This window comes from Pan troglodytes, chromosome 6 (assembly GCF_028858775.2).
Source record: "Pan troglodytes isolate AG18354 chromosome 6, NHGRI_mPanTro3-v2.0_pri, whole genome shotgun sequence".
Classification (NCBI taxonomy): domain Eukaryota; kingdom Metazoa; phylum Chordata; class Mammalia; order Primates; family Hominidae; genus Pan; species Pan troglodytes.
Window position 1 is genome coordinate 16,720,150 of NC_072404.2, and position 20,855 is coordinate 16,741,004.

The window sequence follows — 20,855 nt, forward strand, 5'->3', positions numbered from 1 at the left end:
TATAACCTTGAAAATCGCAACAAAGAGATGCCAAGTAAAAACCATTGTTAAAAACTGCACACACTTCAACAGCCAGTAAGAGAAACTCAGAGGTTTCCATTTTGCCAATGTCAGATGCTTGAGTATCCTTCCCAATTTACTTTTGTATAATTTCCAGTTCCAGTTGTTATGTATGCTCTAGTGAAGTTACCAACGGTCTATACACAAAATGGAAGTGTTTTATTAAAGCAGCTTAAAGTCGTATTTTCAAACTATAGAAATTCAAGAAATTCTTTAAATTCTAATAGTTAATTTCCTATACTCTAAAGTTCAGAGCATACTTTCAGCATTAAAAAGTGGCACATATCAAGTTTCAGTTATTTATTGATTTAATCAGTGTAACCTCTAATAGAGATTACAATAGAGATCTCCAACATGATTTCATGCATTTAGAGGAGAAATATTTCCTGGTTAAGTGGAAAATTGTGCGGATGTGGCTTCTGGAAGACCTTCATTCTAAAGCAGCGTTATAGTGAAACATTTCATTTAGAAATCTGGACGTTCCTTCTTCAGCTTGCTGTAATCCACATTCACTGAGTAGAACTTGGAACAGAAAAAAAGATATTTTAAGTAATCTCAAATACATAGAGACGGTACAAAGGTTTTAGAATTCTTTGTATTTGGTTTTCTACACTAACAATTACAGGTATGAATTTTTAAAAGAATATTTAACAACATAAAATCATTCACAGAAAAATACTGTACCTAAAATTCCAGCCTTCAATGATAGTTTTGGCAAGGTAAAAATATTCAATTTATTTCAGAAGAGCAGTGTTATAGTACAGTCTACTACTTGGAACCTATAAGGAAAATTCTTCTATTTCAAAGTGAATAATTAAGAATTCCTTCTGATACATACTTCCAATTTGGTAAGTTTTTGCCTTAACTCTACTAAGTACATGGAAGAATCACCAACAGAATAGAGGATTAACAAGAATTACCTTCCCTACTTGCTGAATGAACTGCTGTAATTTAGAGGGAGAGATCCTGCAACAAAAAGAGGCTAGTAATGTAAGGTACTGCTTTGCTTTGTGGTTTACATAACTTCTAAGATATTTTCTCTCTCTCACTAATTTCCTATCCAGACTATATTCAATATCAAACTGACACTTCAACTCTGGTAATGGCTTTTAAATAATACGGTATTTTTGCTGTTTACATTTCCAACATTTCTTTATAATCAATTAAAATTAATTTTTAGAAATAAATCTTACTGTGATTGCTTTAAAAAAAAAAAAAACTCCCTCTCTCAGTAACTTAAAAAAAACGACATATTTGAAACTGGTCCAGAGTTTCTACTAAGGACATATTAATGCTGGTACACAAGCCCAAATAAGGCTAAAATCTTGGGTTTACTCATTCTTGTGCCAAAGAATGCTAAAGAGGTTGTGCTATAATTACTTGAAGACTATGTTATTTATCTCCAAAAGAACCACAATTTCAGAATGATAAACATTTTCTTCAGGGTTTTTAAGCATGAAGTTCACAAATCTATATTCATTCTTTCTTCAAACCCCTTTTATTTCTTCAAATATACCCGAACTTATTTATTTCTGAAAAACTCTTAAGTATTTTACTGACAAAAAAAATCCTCAGGTTGTAAAGCTTATTACCAAGTTATCATTGAGATACAGACAGATACAGACTTTTATGGACAGAAAATTATAAATAATCCATAAAGCAGTATTCTTTGTTCTGACAGTGTTCTTTTAAGAAACAATTAACCTAGACAATAAGGTTAAAAAAAAAAAAAGAAACTACTTGTGCTATCCTCTAACATATTAACAAAATATCAGAAATAATTTACAGAAGGGTCTGCAGGTATATATTAAGGAAAGAAAAATAAACAATTGTTGGGCTCCTGCCCAGGCACTGGGCTAGATGCTTTATGTATATCTTAGTTAATCATCACAATAACCCTTCTGATTCTTAATTTATAAAAGAGGTAATTGAGATCAAGTTCTACGATTTGCAGGATCAAGGCCCTACACCCACGCAGAGTCAAAAGCACATTCATGGCATTGTTGCCAATTTTCTTAAAACTAAGCAGGCTCCTGATTTACTTCCTTCATATCCAAAACTCTCTCTAGAATTTTAAAACCTGCTTTCAACTTCCCTACCTCTATTCTTTCTCTCAGTTTAATGCTGGCTACTTTTAGAGTCTCTGAAACAATAGTTGGGAAGGCACAACATATTCTGATCTTAGCTTTGGGGAGCTTCAACTGTTATTCAGTTGAGAAGTATTGCTGGGCCTTTAATGCTCAAATCTTATTTTGGTCCTGTCTCTTGCTGTTTTATTCATAGCTTTTGCTAGATTATAGCATGGCAACAAATAATCCTCTGCTACGGACTGAATGTTTATGTCCTCCCAAAATTCATGTTGTAACCTCAAACGCCAATGGTGATGGTATTTGGAGGCTGGGCCTTTGAGAGGTAATTAGGTCATGAGGGTGGAACACTCTTAACTAGTGCCTTTACAGGAGGGCTCACTCCTCTCCTTCCATCTTGTGAGGACACAACTGGATTGGGCCCTCATGAGGAACAGAAATGGTTGGCACCTTGATCTGGACTTCCCAGCCTCCAGACTGAGGAATAAATTTGTTGTTTAAGCCACCTGGTCTACAGTATCTTGTTACGGCAGCCCAAATTAACACACTCAAATCTTAGACGCTTACAACGATAAAAGTTCACTTTTCACTCACATTATATGCCATCTGTATGTTGATTGCTCCATATTTTTTTCATTCCAATTCTAAGGTGAATAAGTAGCCCTTACTTGTCAATTTTGGTCTCATGAGAGAAGCAAAAGAACGGAGGGACCACATAATGGTTCAAGAGTGGCAGGTATCATTTCCTCCAACTCATAATTTCCCACAGCAAGTCACAAATCAAATCTGATGTCAGTGGGCCAGAAAAACATATTCTCTTAGGTGAGAGATTGTGAATGATGGAGATAATAATCTAGTCTACCTGAATGGGTTTAGAAAAAGTATTAAGTAGGTTTCATTTACTCCAGGTTCTCAAGTTTCTGGATTTGGTTCCTTTTCATTTCTGTCATTTCATAACATGACACTCTTCATCTTTCCAGACTCTGCTATCAGTGTCATAGCTATTAACAGCTATGTTGTTGCAGCAACATTTCATTTTCAGTTCCCAAGGCCTCATATTGGCATGTGTTGTGATATTTCAGAACATTAGTAAACTGGCTGCATTATCGGAATCACCTGTTACACTTTTTGAACTACACATACCCATAGATTCCAATACGCTCTTTGGTGGAAGAAGCAAAGCCTGCTAGTTTTTTTGTTTGTTTGTTTACTTTTTAAAAGTTTCTTGTATGTGGAATTATTTTCTCTGGAATGGACTTAGTTTAAACAAATTCATAAGACATAAAAACAAATCAGGATGCCTGTTTATCTTTTTAGAGGCAAAATATAACACAGATGAGACTGATGTTTCAGCTTAGCCATTGCATTTTTATTTTCTTCTTGTAAGGAGATCTACTGAAGGATTTAGAAGCCAAATTATAATCAGGTTAAGGGGAAAACGTGAAATCCACAAAGGGTGATGTTAAAAGTTGCTATCAGGCTGCGGGCACAGTGGCTCATGTCTGTAATACCAGCACTGGGGGGTTGAGACAGACGGATCAACTTGAAGCCAGGGGTTCAAGACCAGCCTGGCCAACATGGCAAAACCCCATCTCTACTAAAAATACAAAAAATCAGCTGGGTGTGGTGGTGCGTGCCATAGTTCCAGCTACTCAGGAGAGTGAGGCAAGAGAATCACTTGAGCCTGGGAAGTGGAGGCTGCAGTGAGCCAAGATAATGCCACTGCACTCCAGCCTGGGCGACAGAGTGAGACTCTGTCTCCAACAACAACAACAACAAAAAGTTGCTATGAGTAATAATCCATCATAGATGTACACCTGTCAAGGACTGCTGGACACACACTGATCGGGGACCCTGTTCTTCAGAGTGATAAATGAAACAGCCAGTTACTCTCTTTTGATGAAGTGGCTTGATATTATGGAAAATGCATTGAGTGAGTTATAAACTTTAAACACGTAAACTGTATGGTATGTGAATGGTATGGTATCTTAATGAAGCCGCCCTTGGTTTTTTGGGGTTTTTTTTTTAGACAGAGTCTGGTTCCGTTGCCCAGGTTGGAGTGCAGTGGCGTGATCTTGGCTCACTGCAACCTCCACCTCCCAGGTTCAAGCGATTCTCCCGCCTCAGCCTCCCGAGCAGCTGTGATTACAGGCACCTACTACCATGCCCAGCTAATTTTTGTATTTTTGGTAGAGATGGGGTTTCACCATATTGGCCAGGCTGATTTCCAGCTCCTGATCTCAAGTGATCTGCCCGCCTCAGCCTCCCAAAGTGCTGGGATTACAGGCATAAGCCACCGTGCCTGGCCTGCCCTTGGTTTTGATGCTGTGCAGGGTCTTTGTATGCAAAATTTTTTACACATAAGGAAGGTTATGTTTGGGGAATCAATAAATGGTCTCAGTCCATGAAATCATTCTCTGGAAGAGTAGTTCCACAGACCACTCTAAATTCTCATGCCCCACAAAACACCAGCTGAATCAGAATCTCTGGAGAAAAGGCTGAAGAATCTGTGTTTCAACAAGCTCTATGTATAATGAAGTTTGAGAACACTGTGTTAGACTACCTAAGAACTAAGAAAATGGTAAATGATAGCTATACTATTTTTCCTTCTTTTCTTATACTAGCAATAAAATACCTAGCAAAAAATATTTTAGAGCAATATACCATTTTCATTTCACAGAACTACCTAACAGCTCTTTAAAGTTCAATATAATGGAATTTTACTCGTATATCCAGTTTCAAGAAAACCCACCCCATGACAAAACTGATTACAACACAATTTCTAACAACTTTAAAACAATTTTGTAGTTTACCTTGTATTGATCATTGGGACCCAGTTTGTTCCAGGGCTCTGGGTTATTTCTGTCCCAACTAAAAGAAATAAAACATTATGACTGTTATAATAATAAAGCACTATTTAGTGTTTTGTACTAAGAATACATTTTTGAACAGATCAATCTTATTTTCTATTAGATGAAGTATGGTGTTATTTCATTATGAAGTTGAAACAGGTAGAGGATCTATAATAAGCAATCTCATGTAATCAATTAGAAAAAAGGTAGAACACAGAATCCCTATCACAAGATACTTTTTATCTGACTTTCACAAAACCTTTCCATTTAATTAATAAAGTGATATACAGAAAAGTGCATAGAATAATGATGAATCAATCTTTTGATTGTCTATTGTTTTTCAACTGCAAATGTGCAAGTGAAGGCAAAAAACATTTACATGTGCCGAGAACCATGATTATTTTATAAAAACAATTATTTTTATGTCAATCCTCAAAACATTACAAGATTTGGTATTAGCAGTTCTACTTTACCAAAGAGAAAACGAGACTCAGAGAAATTAGATAATTTCATGAACCAAAAAAAGTAAATGAAAACAGCAGATTTGAGATCTGAACTTATTATATGACTGTAAATGTAACATTCTTTCTACTACCCTGATGTTATCGCCCTACAAAGACTGTGGCTCCTAAACTGCCTTGATCAGCTATCAAAGTTTTAAACATTTTTAAGTACTTACCAAACATCTGGATTGAACAATGCCAGACGCAAGAGATACAGTGTTGCTCCAGTAGCTCCAGTTCCAATAAATACAAAGAGGGGGATCAACTAGAACCAAACACAAAATAGAATAACCATCTTCAAATACTTAAAACACTGGCCAACGAGAGATTACAGTAGTTTCTGCACATTGATTTCCAAGTCTCAAACTGTTATTGGACTGTTTTGTCTTAAAATTTAAATAAAGTAGATCTTACATTGAGGTAAGATTTCTTATAACTGTGTTCTAAAGAAAGAAATGGAATTGGGAAAGGATGTTAAGATGACTCTGGTTTAAGTGTCTTACTTTTTAATGTGGAGCAAATTATAGGTACATTTTTAAATTTCCAAGAAAATGTATCGAGTCTTCTTCACCTCTCTAATATTTACATGTCATTCCCATTAAATTTTCTGGCTTCCTTTGTCCTGGGGCTTGAAAAACAAATTCTTTGCAAATTATTTAAGGGTGCCTCTATAAAGATGTATGAAAAATAGAGTCTGAATAAGTAAACGTATCTATTACAAATACTGGCTTTAAGCATCATCTCTGAAAACGTAATGCTACCAATGCTTGCTGCGTATTTAGGGAACCGGATTTAAGACAGATTAAAGATTACATAGACTTTTAGCTCTACAGCACGTTGATGTGCTGAGGAAAAATGAGATGCCAAAGAACTTAACTGCAATTTCCGCACTACGAAATTTTCTCAAAAGCAACGACGTCCAGACAAAGTGAGGATTCCAAGATCACGGACCCCTCTTATTTACCTAAAGGCCTGGTGGTGCAATGCGGCGAATACAAGATCCTCCAGAGATGGTATAACACATAGGGAACCTGACCTATGCTAGTCTCTGACCCACACAGCGCACATCTATCCCTCCTGGACCGCACAACCTGCAAAAGACAGCGGCCACCAGACTGTTCCAATATTCACTAACTAGGAAAAACTAGGTTTTTTTTCCTAGCAGTGTCCGTCTCCTTCCTCCTGTCAGACAAAACCCCACAATGCATGGCGTAGAGGGTCACAGAGGCCTGGGACAACAAAAATGACAAACACTAGGAGAGGCAGGCAGGGTCTGGTCTGACGGACGGTAAGTGGCTGTAAATGAGGACGCTCCCAGGGAACAGAAAGAGGCGCACCCCGACGCAAGAAGGACAAGGGAAAACATTAGGAGAGAGGTCACGAACTTACGCTCGGATGCTTCTTGGCCTGACCGATGATCTGGCGGAGCATGTTTGCGGCAGAGGTCTCCGATTGGAAAGGACAGAACCTACCTAGTCACCAGGCCCTAAGCTAAAAATTATCTGCAATGAGACACTGCGGACTTCCAAAGTCACCCAGGACCTCCTACCTGAAGGACCCTTGGCTGGGAGGGCAGCTTGCGGTAGGAGGGCCCGGATGCGACTGTCTTTAACAGTGCCTGCTTAGATCTAACCCCTCATATGTTCGTCCTGACCTGGTCGGACCATCATCATTCCACTTCATAGTGAAAACCCCTTCATTGCCGTGCTATGCATATTTCTGAGGGGAATTTTTTTGGTCGAAACGAGGACTCTTCGATTGACCAGACAGGCACTTTCCAAGGGTGCCACGTACTGAGGAATGCGGTCGGCGCTGGGGCGCACGGGCCGCGCGTTCCGTGCCGTGAGTAGGGGCCTCCCCGCGGCGCCTGAGAGCCGGGTCCGCGCGCAGAGGCCCTGGGGGCGCGCGTGCCGGGGGCGCGCTGGCCAGCTGTGACTGCCGCTGAGGGAGCTGCGCGGCGCCTCTGGGAGCCGAGCGCCGGGCGCCTGGAGGGCAGGTCGGGTCTCTTGCCGCTAAGGTCAGCGGCTGCGGTTTGAGAAGACTGCAGCTGCTTCCTATGTTAGGCTGTCGCAGACAAGCAGAAGTTGAAAACGAGTAAATGACTTAAAGGTGATAATAGTCCTGGCAATGTATTTCTAAACCCTCAGATCCTGGCCCTCGGTTGAAAGTTCGTCGCCACAAAGACCTTTCCAACACGCCACTATCCCCCCTCCCTGGTCTCAAATTGCATCCTTAAAATGTGTTTTCAATGGTCGTGTAGCTACAGATAATCTTTCCCACTACCCCAATCGAATTTTCATTTGTCTTTTGTTTTGTTTTCTTCGTTTTTTTTTTTTTTACCCGAAGGTCTTCCATAGGACAGGCTTTGCGGGGGGAGCGCGGTTGGGGGGGGGGTGGGATAAAATGTACGCTCTGAACCCTCTCCAATCTCATACGTAGCTTAAAGCATGAATCAAATGATCAAGCAAGTATTAATAATTGGGACTAGAAATCATAGGAGAAGGCTCCACCGGAAGTTACACTAGCTCTGAAGGAGGAGCGGACATTAACCAGGTGAAAACTTAGGATGCAGGTGTACAGGGCGGAGGTAATAACACGTGAAGGTCTGAAGCTAGTGAAAACCCAAGGAGCTGTATGAGGTCTAGTGTGGCTGGAAAGTAAAAGGGAGAGCAAGGTGGGGATCAGATCTGCTGGGCTAATAACCGCTTAAACATCATGGGTTTTATGTTGAGAGCTTGGGAAGGGTGTGTTTTTAAATGATTGCTTTGTGAATAATTGATTAGACGGGATAAGCGTGAAAGGGGAAGGACCTATCAAGGGGCCATTGCAATAGTCCATAATCTGTGTGACAGATAATGGTAGCCTGAACTAGTGTAGAGAATGTAATGATGAGAAAAAAAGATTCCAGAGATGTTTAGAAGGTGGCACCAACAGGACTTGGTGGTTGGCTATCCAGGAGTGAGGAGAGAGAAGTTAAGAATAATTTCAGAGGTTCAGTTTTGAGCAGCTCTGTGGTTGTTGGTGCCAGTTATTGAAATAAGCCGTAGAGAATGATGTATAAGTGCCTATGTAAAATTCAAGTGGATCTCTATGGGGCAGAAGAGAACTACACTATCAGTATAAATTTAGGAGTCAGTTTATTGATAAGAAATGAACGCAAGTGACTGAATGAGATTACTTAGGGAGAGAAAGTTGACTGAGAATTTAGACAGAGGACACAGAGCCGAGGAATTCCAACATGCAATGCTTAGAAGAGGAGGTATGGCCAGTAGGTAGGAAAAAAAAAAAATAGATGGTAACTGTTAAGGTGATATGTCATGAAGCTTATCAAGACTGGTGTCTTTTTTCATTCATTCAGCAAATGTTTCTTAAGTACCTACTCTCCACTAGGCACTGTTCTAGCCACTAGAGTTATAGCAGTGAACAAGAAAATTACTCTGCGTTGCTAACAGAGCTTACATACTAATTGAGGAAGATAAACAATAAACAAATGAGATAATTTTTAGATAGTGACAAGCCAATAAAATAGAATAATGAGACAGACAATGACATGGAAGAGGTGGAGGAGAGCAGGTTACTTTAAGTAGACAGGACAGGGAAGGTCTGTCTGAGGATTTCTGAGTTGAAACCTAAATGAAAGGAAGGAAGTAACCTAGTAAAGATGTGGGAAGAACACTAAATTGGTAAGAGAAATGGCTTTGAGATTTAAAAAAAGAAGAAGAAGAAGAAGAAGAGTGCTTAAAAAAGTATCAGTGTGGTTGATCCATAACCAAGGAGAAAAAGAGGAAAATGAGAGCAAACAGTGGAGTCTGTAAAGTCTATGTCCAATTCTCTGACATGGACCTTATAGGCTATGGTAAGGAGCATGGCTGTGTTAAAAGATCAGCAGAAAAACATGGAAAATACTTAGAAGTGAACAAAGAAACCTTAGTGACTGTAGATAGGCTTTCAGCAAATAAATTAGAAGAAGGGAGACCTCTTCTTCCAATATTTTATTTTGAATAATAACAGTTGATAATAAGTAGGTATGTAGAAATGCCATTATTAATAAGAAAGTAAAATCCAGTGACTTAACTTTTTTTTTTTTTTGAGACGGAGTCTCACTCTGTCGCCCAGACTGGAATGCAGTGGCGCGAGACTTAACTTTTTTTTGTCATTGACCTAGCTTCTAGAGACAACAATAATATAGATAGCTAAGTGATGCCTTTATTTATTTATTTTTGTTTGTTTATTTTTTTGAGACGGAGTCTCGCTCTGTGGCCCAACCTGGAGTGTGGTGGCACGGTCTCGGCTCACTGCAACCTCTGCCTCCCAGGTTCAAGCGATTCTCCTGCCTCAGCCTCCCCAATAGCTGGGACTACAGGCACATGCCACCACACCCGGTTAATTTTTTGTATTTTTAGTAGAGATGGGGTTTCACCGTGTTAGTCAGGATGGTCTCGATCTCTGGACCTCGTGATCTGCCCACCTCGGCCTCCCAAAGTTCTGGGATTACAGGTGTGAGCCACCGCACCTGGCCTAAGTGATGCCTTTAGAGATGTTAACAAAGCAAGGTTACAAATATAAATTTCATTAAATATTAACCAAAATGTCAAATTGTGAAAGTTTAAATTTTGCACATTGAAGTTAGTGGAAAGAGTATGTCACCTATATTTTAAGTAGGGACAGGTAGAGGTGACAGTCTGGAAAAAGAAGGCATGGTAGAAGAAACAATGCAAAATTCCTGAGCTGCAGAAGTGGAATTGGTATGTGTTGTAGATTAAATTGTATGCAGATAGCTTCAGCCTCTACCTAGAAGGAGATATCACTTGCCTCATTAGGGTCAAGCTTAATAAGAAGACTTGCCTTATTAGCAAATTAGAAGTGAGAAGTAGCACATGCCATGCACAAGCAAAAACTTTAAGAGCCAACATGTGCCATGTTGTCACTTTTCCCTCTGCCACAAGACTAGCAATATTCTAGATACAGCCTGCTTATCAGCTTAGGTGTCAGGGTAAGAACTACTTGGAACAGAGCCACTACTGACCTGCAGTGTACATGTATTAAGAATGAGAAATAGGCTGGGCCTGGTGGCTCATGCCCGTAATCCCAGCACTTTGGGAGGCTGAGGCAGGTGGATCACCTGAGGTCAGGAGTTCAAGACCAGCCTGGCCAACATGGTGAAACTCTGTCTCAACTAAAAACAGAAAAATTAGCTGGGCATGGTGGCGGGTGTCTGTAATCCTAGCTACTTTGGGAGGCTGAGGCAGGAGGATCGCTTGAACCTGGGAGGCGGAGGTTGCAGTGAGCCGAGATCATGCCATTGCACTCCAGCCTGGGCAACAAGAGTGAAACTCTGTCTTAAAAAAAAAAAAAATAGAGAAATAAACCTCTGTTGTTGCAAGTGACTGGATTTGGGAGTAGTTTGTTAATGTGGCATAACCTAGCCTACCCTGACAAGTAAATAATTTGACACTGAAAGTGTGGTGACATGTTACCATAATAAAAATCCTAAAATATGTGGCATAGGATTTAGGTCCTGGTAGTAGGTGACAAAGTAACTGTTACCAGGGACTAGAAGGATGGCTATCTATATGTAATGCAGTATTGGAACATTTGGTGAAACACTTATTTCAATTAATTGGAAGGCAGTTAATGTTCCCAGTGAGCTGGTAGCTTTCAGTGAAACAGCAGGCAAAGAGTATATTAGCATGTATCAGTTACTATTGGCTACAGTTGACAAGGTAGTACAATAAAGATATGGAATCAAAATAATTGGTCAGTTTGCAAACTGTAACGACAGGGAGTAAAACATTCAGAAATTTAGAGACATGCAGAGTTGGAAGATCTGATTGATTCTCATATCTAGCTGTCTAAAATAAAGATGGGAAGGCATTTGGGCTACAAAGATGAATTAATAGGAAGATAATGGCCCAATCAAGAATGTGGCCATCATACCTTTGTTAAAACATTTCAGTAAATTAAGATGCCTTCAGTAAATCCTTTCAGCTGAACAATTTTAAAGTCTGGACAAGCAGGTAAGGATGTAGCTCTCCAACCAAAGCGTGATAGGATTAAGGTGACTGACATTAAGTCTAAAGAAAGACAGAGGTATGTCTCAAAAAGAATTGTGGCTGTGGCATTGGCACATGGAGTTGACTGAAATCAAATAGAAGTAGAGTAAGTACTGTGAAAAGAATGATCAGCATTGGATTAAAGAAACTTCATTGTTTGAAATGTGAAAAGACACTTGAGCTCCTCCATCTTTTGCAGGTAGGAAGCCGGTAGAGAGACATACTCGTTTTCCGAGGAGGGTCTGTTCTCTAATGGCTTTCTTAAACAGCTCTAAGACAAGACTTCCCACAGTGTGAGGCAAGAGCCACAGAGAAAATTCGACTAGAACTAATCCCAAAAAAATCCCAAATTGGCAAAATCAGGGCCTAAACAAGGACTGTTCCCCACTTTAAGTTAGCAGCAACTTCAAGACAGTGAAATTTCAGGACCATTCTTTACTTTCTGAGTAGTATCATTCATTGTAGTTATCCAGTTCCCATTTCACCATTGTATTTTGGGTGTTGTGGGCAAATAACTTGTCTTTGTTCTTCATAGATCTCCAGATCAAGAGGAGATATATCAAGAACAGACATAAAGACTATAGCATTATTCATAGATTGTCGACTTTGAGCAGGAAATAATGACAGTATAGGGCTTTTAAGTTATCTCCAACTTGGTGAGTGTATTTTTAGGGAGGAATAAGACCTGAATGATTGTAATCAGAAGGACAGACTGTGGTAGATTTTCTTTTGCTTGCAAATATTTAATATTTTTACTGGTAAAAGATTATATTTTCTCTCTCTTTTGACACCAGGCTTAACCAAAGTGATTTGATTTGAGTAACGAAGAATACAAAAGTAAAAATATTGATAATACAGAGGCCGGGTGCTGTGGCTCCTGCCTGTAATCCCAGCACTTAGGGAGGCCAAAGTGGGTGGATCACCTGAGGTCAAGGGTTCAAGACCAGCCTGGCCAACATAGTGAAATCCCATCTCTACTAAAAATACAAAAATTAGCCAAGCATGGTGGTGCATGCCTATAGTCCCAGCTACTTGGGAGGCTGAGGCAGAAGAATCACTTGAACCTGGGAGGGGGAGGTTGCAGTGAGCCGAGATCATACCACTGCACTCCAGCCTAGGCAACAGACCAAGACTTTGCCTCAAACAACAACAACAACAACAAAAATTGATAATACAGAAAGAAGTAAGACTGTGGGGCCTGTGAAGAGTTTAATGAAGACTGTGACGTTGTACTGGGCTGTGCAGAATGATCAGGCCAAAAAAGAAGGAGAATTGAATTTCATACAGATGAAACAGTCTGAACAAGGCAGAGAAATGAAAGGTCATAATATAAGTGCATAGTGTGTGGAAGAAATTGAGAAGAGTTCAGTGTGATGGGGGTGTGGATTGCATAGGAAGTAGTTGTAAGAAATGAAACTGAAGCCAGGCACAATGGCTCACACCTGTAATCCCAGCACTTTGGGAGGCTGAGGCAGGTGGATCACTTGAGGTCAGGAGTTTGAGACCAGCCTGGCCAACATAGTGAATCCCCGTCTCTACTAAAAATGCAAAAATTAGCCAGGTGTGGTGGCATGCGACTGTAGTCCCAGCTACTCAGGAGGCTGAGGCAGGAGAGTCGCTTGAACTCGGGAGGCAGAGGTTGCGGTGAGCCAAGATCGTGCCACTGCACCCTACCTCTGAGCAACAGAGCAAGACTCGGTCTCAAAAAAAAAATAGATTTGGGGCTTTATCCATTAGGCAGCAAAGACCTATAAAACATTTTGCATCTAAGCACAGAATAAAACAACTGCAGGACATAAATTGGAGATATCTTTGCCCCATCTCCTCTGAGACTTGGACTTGTGCTCTCTGGATTTCTTCTTCTTGTGCTTGATTTAATTTTGTGAATAATTTTAAAATACAAAAAATATATAAATATTAGTTGTCCAAATTAAATGTAAGACATGGCAAATAGCTCTAAAAATCCTATGCAGTATATCAGTAGCACCCAAGGTAAAGTATTTGTCTTACATACTTTTCCTTATGTTTCAGGCCTAGAAAATTCTACAAGGTGTGGTGATTATGTGTTATTATCAGTGTGTGACAGTAAAGAATTAGTTTCTGTAGAGAGAAGTCATTTGATAAGTGAATCATGGAGTATAATTATATTAATGCAAATTGAAGACAGTATCTTATATTTTTTATTCTGTTTGCATTTAAGCACTTAATTATTTTTCTAGTAGATAAATTGACAACTGGTTGTTTTACTGTTAACACAAATACAAATTATACCTTCACTTGTTAATAAAGATTCTACAGCTATCCTTAATCTAAAAACAAATATGTTCTTCCACTAGTATTGTGGTTATTTAGCATGAACTGTATTTAATTATAAAATTTCTATTAGAAAAATGAAAACATTTTTTGGTCCGTGGAAGTTTACTTCCACCATCATAAATCTCAAAGCTTCACACATTGTCATGAATTTAAATTAAATACCTGAAGCACTTTATGTACAAAATTCAATGAATACTAAAAAGCATAGAGACTCTAGCAATTTTAAGTAGTGGTACTTCTTTTCACTGAAACCTTCTGGTTAAATAGTATTTTAGGAAAACTGTGTCTATGAATTTTGGAATATTATACCAAAGACCTAGGTCTTCAGTTTATAGGCTTTTTAGATTACCTATGTTCTATTCCTCTTCTATGATGCCACTTGTTATTTCTCTGCAATTTTTATCTTTTTTAAAAAAATCCATCCATTCAGTCATTTGTTCACTTATCTTATTCACTTATTAAACATATATTGAGTGCCTACTATATACTGTTCATTATGTTGAGTGCTCAGGATAAGGAGATTAACTCACTGGTGTCTTCCTTCAACACTTTTCGTCTAGTGGGGAGGTACATAAATATTACCAAGGTTTAGGATAAGCCCTGCAATAGGCACTTGTATATGACTTAGGTTATGGGTATATAGTGGTGCTACTTACCAAGATCAGGAATATGAAGTCATTTTTGGAAATGTTGAGTCTAGGATAGCTGTGGAATATCCTCAATTAGAGATACTCTGAAGGCAGGCAGAAACATCACTCGAGCTCATGAGAGAAGTTTAGGCTGGGGTTACAATTTAAACATAAATAGCCTGTAAGTGAGAGTTAATACAATGGAAATTCATGAGCATGTTTGTAAAGAATGTGTAAAATGGAAAGTGTAAGAAGAGAAGAGGCTGAATGCTCAAACCCTAGAGAGAATATGAACAAATGAGGACCAGGCTAGGAAGAGTAAGTAAAGAAAAGTTAGAACAAGTCAGAAGTGTAAGCACTTATATTAGTCAGGGCTCAACCAGAGAAGCAGAGCTCCTAGGATGTATACATATATAATAAGAGATTTATTATAAAGCATTGACATTATGCAATTGTGGGAGATATGTTTCCTTTACAGCCTGCAGTCATTAGGGGACACAGTCAAAAAGGGAAGCAGCACATAAAACAGAGGAGCAAAAACACATCAGAACCTGTGGGGATAGTGGAATCCATGAGGACACAAAGACCCCATTGGTCTCTTGTTACTTTCAAACTCCCAACCTCAATGATGTGGGTGTCCTTCAGGAGAAGCTACAGCTCCTTGTTACAGAACTAAATACAAAACAAGTCCAGAAGTATAGAAATTAAAAGAAGAATTTGGCAAGAACAGGAGTCCTAAGAGGTGTCAAAGGATTTCATGCATTCCAGACATACTCTTTTGAAACCCCATTAAGTTGTATACCCCAAATTCTCCTTAATAATCAGGATCAGTCACCCAAGTTAATGGAATAACCTCTTATTTGCCTATTGATTGACTGACTTGAGGACCCCAAAGTGACCAGTCTCAACTTCTAGTGTAATGGAATCATTGCCATATCTCCTAATAAAAGGATTTCTTCCTTAAAACTAAGATTTCTAGACCAGCAAAGCCCAAAGTTGCTAGGTTGGGAATTTCACCAGTGAATCACTAGAAGTAATAGTAAGAAGTGCACTGCCATATATACTCCTTGATTCTCCTGCTATTTTCATTGAAAATAGCAGCATATATTGCTCATGAATTTAGAGTATACACCATATACTAGAGGATATTATTGCAGCTCTCCAAGGTGTTGCTCTCAACTGGCCCTGTAACTGAGCCTAATAATTCTATTAGGTCAATTGTTCCAGAGCGATGGAGCATGTAATAAGACCAGTGAATGACTATAAGTCCATCACCATATTACATTTGCTAGAAATTGAGTTTGTTAGAAGCAATACTATGTAGAATATTATTATAGTAAAGCATTTTATAAGTCCATGGATGCATTGCAGGCAAGGAAGGCAAATTCATGCCCACAGTGTCTATGCCAATGACAACAAAACATTTTCCCTTCCATGATTATTCATATCCTCCTCTATTGCAACAGCTCTTTGATTAGCATCCATTTGGAATACAAATACCTTCACATGCTGTGCCAACTCAGAAACATCTATCCATATATCTCTTTCTCAGATCTTGTTACCAATTTTCCAATTATATTCCTTCCAAATCCCTGGTCATCCAATGGAAATATTAGCCACACCCACAAGTAAATGTAGAGCCATACCTCTGGCCATCCTTCCTTCCAAACAAACTGAATATCAAGGAGAACTGCTAAAAGTTCCACCTTCCGGGATGATTATCTTTTACTACTGTCTTTCAGGGCCAATCCAGAGTGGGACTATAGTGCTACAACTGTCTACTTTGGGGTATTGATAACATTTCATATAAAACCATCTGTAAACCAACTTCACATATTGGTTCTTCAATTAAATGGGAATGGAGAACACTCCGTGGAATCACACATCCATGTTGAGAGGGGAGGAGGCACTACTGCAGGAATCTGGACCATAGGCATTTGTGACACTTACTCCTGCAACGTACTTATGCCTTCAGGACCTGCTCAAATCCTAGTTTCTGCTATTTCCAATTGGTGATGTAATGTGGCTGTTCACGTACAATCTTATGGCTTTGTTTGTCAGAAAAGACCCAGTTCATGACGAACTTGCTTCAAGCACCAACAGATATGCTGTGTTATGTATCTCAGCTGAAGAGCAATTTGCATGGCAGCCTAGACTTGTTGCAGATCTTTGTTTTGTTCTGGGTCCCACCCAAAACTAGCAGCTTTTCAGGTTGCTCAGTAAATGGGTAAGAGTAGCACACTCAGTGAAGTAAATGTTGCCTCCCAAATCCAAAGAGGCCTAAATGGTATTATGCCCCTTCATGGTTAAGAGAAGCCAGATGCAGTAACTTATCCTTCACTTTAAAAAGGACATATTGGGCCAGGCACAGTGGCTCATGCCTGCAATTCCAGCACTTTGGGAGACCAAGGCAGGCGAATCACTTGAGGTCAGGAGTTAAAGACCAGCCTGGCCAACATGGTGAAACCCTGTCTCTACTAAAAACACAAAAATTAGTTGGGCGTGGTGGCACATACCTATAATCCCAGTTACTCAGGAGGCTGAAACAGGAAAATCACTTGAACCTGGGAGGTGGAGGTTGCAGTGAGCCAAGATCATGCCACTGCACTCCAGCCTGGGTGACAGAGTGAGACTCTGTCTCAAAAATAAATAAATAAAAATAAAAAGGACATATTGACATGTCCCAGTGAAACAGGTCACCGTCACTGGTCTCGTGTAAGGTGTTATCTGAGCTGGTCATTACATGACCAAGAGAATTAAGGAGCATGGATACACATGGTGAGGCTGGAGCAAAAGTTTAATTAAGCAAAAGAAGAAAGCTCTCCACAGCAGAGAGGGGAGCCCAAGTGGGTTGCTGTTTTTACAGTCAAATTCAAAAGCTTTTAAAAGAAACTCCTCTTCTCTCTGTAGCTGTCTGAGTAACTTCTCTTATCTGAAAAGCTACCTGCACAACTCCTCCTCATCTATATAGTTGTGCATATGACTCTAGGCAAGCACAAAGTGCTACTTCACTTGTTTGTATAACTGCTGGTTTGTTTTAGGTAAGTGCCCCCGATCCCTGTGCAAGTTCCCATTGGAGCCCATGGTGTATATGCCTGAGAAGGGGAGGAAGCTTTTCCTGGGAACCTGCTAATCACACAAAGAACAAAAGGCCTCTGTGTTGGAACTCATCTGCCTTGCCTGCTTATCTGTGCAGGTGCATTCTGAGTTTTCCTCAGGCTGCTCTATTTTTGCCTGTAGCTGTGATTTTTCAGGCAGGCTGCTTCTCCAAGGACCAGCCTTAACTGATGTTTCCTTTTCTTCTCCCTCATCAGACCAATGGGACCCTAGACATTTCACTGAGATGGCAGAAACCTGATTATTTGTCAGATTTGCTTCCCACCACCTGTCCTACATATATCTTACCAACATGTCTAGAGTAGTTGTTAACTTCCTTCTTACTAGGTCCAATTAACATCATAAAGGCATACCCAAGAGTGGGCAATTTACAAAACAAAGAGGTTTAATGGACTTACAGTTCCAGATGGCTGGGGAGGCCTCACAATCATGGTGGAAGGCAAGGAGGAGCAAGTCATGTCTTACATGGATGGCAGCAGGCAGAGAGAGAGAACTTGTGCAGGGAAACTCCCTCGTATAAAACCATCAGATATCGTAAGACTTATTTACTATCATGAGAACACCATGGGAAAGACCTGCCCCCATGGTTCAATTACCTTCCACCGGGTCCCTTCCACAACATGTGGAAATTCAAGATGAGATTTGGGTGGAGACACAGCCAAACCATATTAATGACATCATCCATGTAACTGGCCAGCATGATTTTCTGTGGAATAAAGACACAGTGAAGGCTCTGCAAAAGAGCCTGACTGGCATAGTCCTGAGGCTAGACAGTCAAGGTGTGTTACTAACTAACAGAAAGCAAACTACTTTTGATGGTCCTTAATGACAGCTATAGATAAAAGCCTTTGCCAGTGCAATTATTAAACACCAGAAGCCAGGGTATGTGTTGATTTTCTCCAGCAACGAAACCACATCTAGAATTGCAGCTGCAGGGCTGGGTGCAGTGGCTCATGCCTGTAATCCCAACATTTTGGGAGGCCAAGGCGGGTAGATCACCTGAAGTCAGGAGTTTGAGACCAGCCTGACCAAGACGGTGAAACCGCGTCTCTATTAAAAATACAAAAATTAGCTGGGCTTGGTGGCAGGTGCCTGTAATCCCAGTTACTTGGGAAGCTGAGGCAGGAGAATTGCTTGAACCTGGGAGGTGGAGGTTGCAGTGAGCTGAGATTGCACCATTGCACTCCAGTCTGGATGACAGAGCGAGATGTTGTCTCAAAATTAAAAAAAAAAGAATTGCAGCTGCAATGAAAATTGTCACCTGATTAAGTTTACAGTAATTCACTGTCATTCTCCAAGATCCATGTTTCTTTTTCACAGCCCCAGTAAGAAAGTTAAATGTGGTTGACCTAAGAATTGCTACCCTGTGTCTTTTAAATTCATGATGGCAGTATTAATCCTTTCAGTCTTCCAGTCCTAAAACTTTCTGCTTACACATGAAGATTTTAGTAGGTTTACCGTCTATTTTGGTTCTAGAAACTCCACAATCAACTAGCCAATGCTGTACATTTTGCAGCTACTATTCTTGTTACTGCTTTGGCTCTGTGGCCTAATACAATAACCATGCCTACCTTGTATTTAATAATTTATGTGTCACCACATGGTCCCTACCACCATCTGATCTCATGAACAGGAGTGATTCCTCCACTGAATTCAGAGAGCCTAGTCCAGGGCTTCTCTCACAAATCATATTTCTTAAAACTTTGAGTGCCCTCTGGACCCTCACAGGGGAAATATTCAGTGAATGGGCAAGCAAATCTTACATGTCTTACATGATAAATCCACTTTATCATTCTAATGTTCCTGAGTCTTTTGGTTGCTTTGTTTGTTCTTGAAGATTGAAGGGGTACAAGTACAGTTTTGTTATGTAATAGCAAAGTTTGGGCTTCTAGTGTACCCATCACCCAAATAGTGAACATTGTACTCAATAGGTAATTTTTTAACCTTCATGCCCCCCCCAACTTTACCTTCCCATCCTTCTGAGTCTCCAGAGTCTATTATTTCACTCTCCATGTCCATGTTTACACTTATTTAGCTCGCACTTATAAGTGAAAGCATGTGATATTTGGCTTTCTGTTTCTGAGTTATTTACTTGAGACAGTGGCCTCTAGTTCCATCCATGTTGCTGCAAAATATTAATACCTGTGCTCATTTTTTTTAGGGCTGAGTGGAATTCCATGGAGAGAGATATATATATATATAATCTCACATTTTCTTTATCCAAGTATCTTTTGATGGACACTTAGGTTGATTCCATATCTTTGCTATTATAAATAGTGCTGCAATAAACATGTAAGTGCAGGTATCTTTTTTTTTCCTTTTGAGACAGAGTTTCACTCTCGTCTCCCAGGCTGGAGTGCAATAGCACAATCTCAGCTCACTGCAAGCTCCACCTCTTGGGTTCCAGTGATTCTCCTGCCTCAGCCTCCTGAGGAGCTGGGATTACAGGCACCTGCCACCATGCCTGGCTAATTTTTGTATTTTTAGTACAGAAGGGGTTTCACTATATTGGCCAGGTTGGTCTCAAACTCCTGACCTCAGGTGATTGCCTGCCTTGGCCTCTCATGAGCCACCATGCCTGGCTGCAGGTATCATTTTCATGTCATGATTTCTTTTCCTTTCAGTAAATACCCCATAGTGAGACTACTAGATTGAATTGTAATTCTATGTTTAGTTCTTTGAGAAATCTCCATACTGTTTTCCATAGAGGTTATACTGATTTATATTCCCACTAACAGTGTATAAGTGTTCCCTTTTCTCCTCTTTGCCAATGTATGTTATTTTTTTACTTTCTAGTAATAGCCATTCTGACTGGTATAAGATGATATCTCATTGTGGTTTTAATTTGCATTTCTTTGATGATCAGTGGTGTTGAGTATTTTTTCCTATGCTTGTTAGCCATTTGTATGTCTTCTTTTGAAACATGTCTGTTCATGTTTATTGCCCACTTTTTTTTTTTTTTTTTGAGACAGAATCTCGCTCTGTCGCCCAGGCTGGAATGCAGTAGTGTGATCTCTGCTCACTGCAAGCTCCACCTCCCGGGTTCATGCCATTCTCCTGCCTCCTGAGTAGCCTCCCGAGTATCTGGGACTACAGGCGCCCGCCACCATGCCTGGCTAATTTTTTTGTATTTTTAGTAGAGACGGGGTTTCACTGTGTTAGCCAGGATGGTCTCAATCTCCTGACCTTGTGATTCGCCTGCCTTGGCCTCCCAAAGTGCTGGGATTACAGGCATGAG

The 20,855-nt window shown here is 40.0% G+C and overlaps 2 protein-coding genes across 6 annotated transcripts in view; one reads left to right on the forward strand and one right to left on the reverse strand.

Annotated features, from left to right (window-relative positions):
- Positions 1-415: 415 nt before the first annotated feature.
- Positions 416-7,052, reverse strand: NDUFA4 (NDUFA4 mitochondrial complex associated). The gene is made up of 4 exons (NM_001079924.2): positions 6,892-7,052; positions 5,679-5,767; positions 4,961-5,018; positions 416-582 (listed from the first exon to the last, which is right to left on the reverse strand). The coding sequence occupies exons 1-4, from the start codon at positions 6,931-6,933 to the stop codon at positions 526-528; spliced, it is 246 nt and encodes an 81-aa protein (NP_001073393.1). The 5' UTR covers positions 6,934-7,052; the 3' UTR covers positions 416-525.
- A 319-nt stretch (positions 7,053-7,371) lies between these two features.
- Positions 7,372-20,855, forward strand: part of PHF14 (PHD finger protein 14) — a 248,904-nt gene continuing 235,420 nt past the window's right edge. For 3 of the 5 annotated variants that reach the window (XM_063814056.1, XM_063814057.1, XM_063814060.1), the window contains exon 1: positions 7,372-7,611. The gene's annotated coding sequence lies outside the window, so the exon portion shown is untranslated. The remainder of the gene's footprint in view (positions 7,612-20,855) is intronic. The other 2 variants (XM_063814059.1, XM_063814058.1) reach the window with 2 other exon arrangements.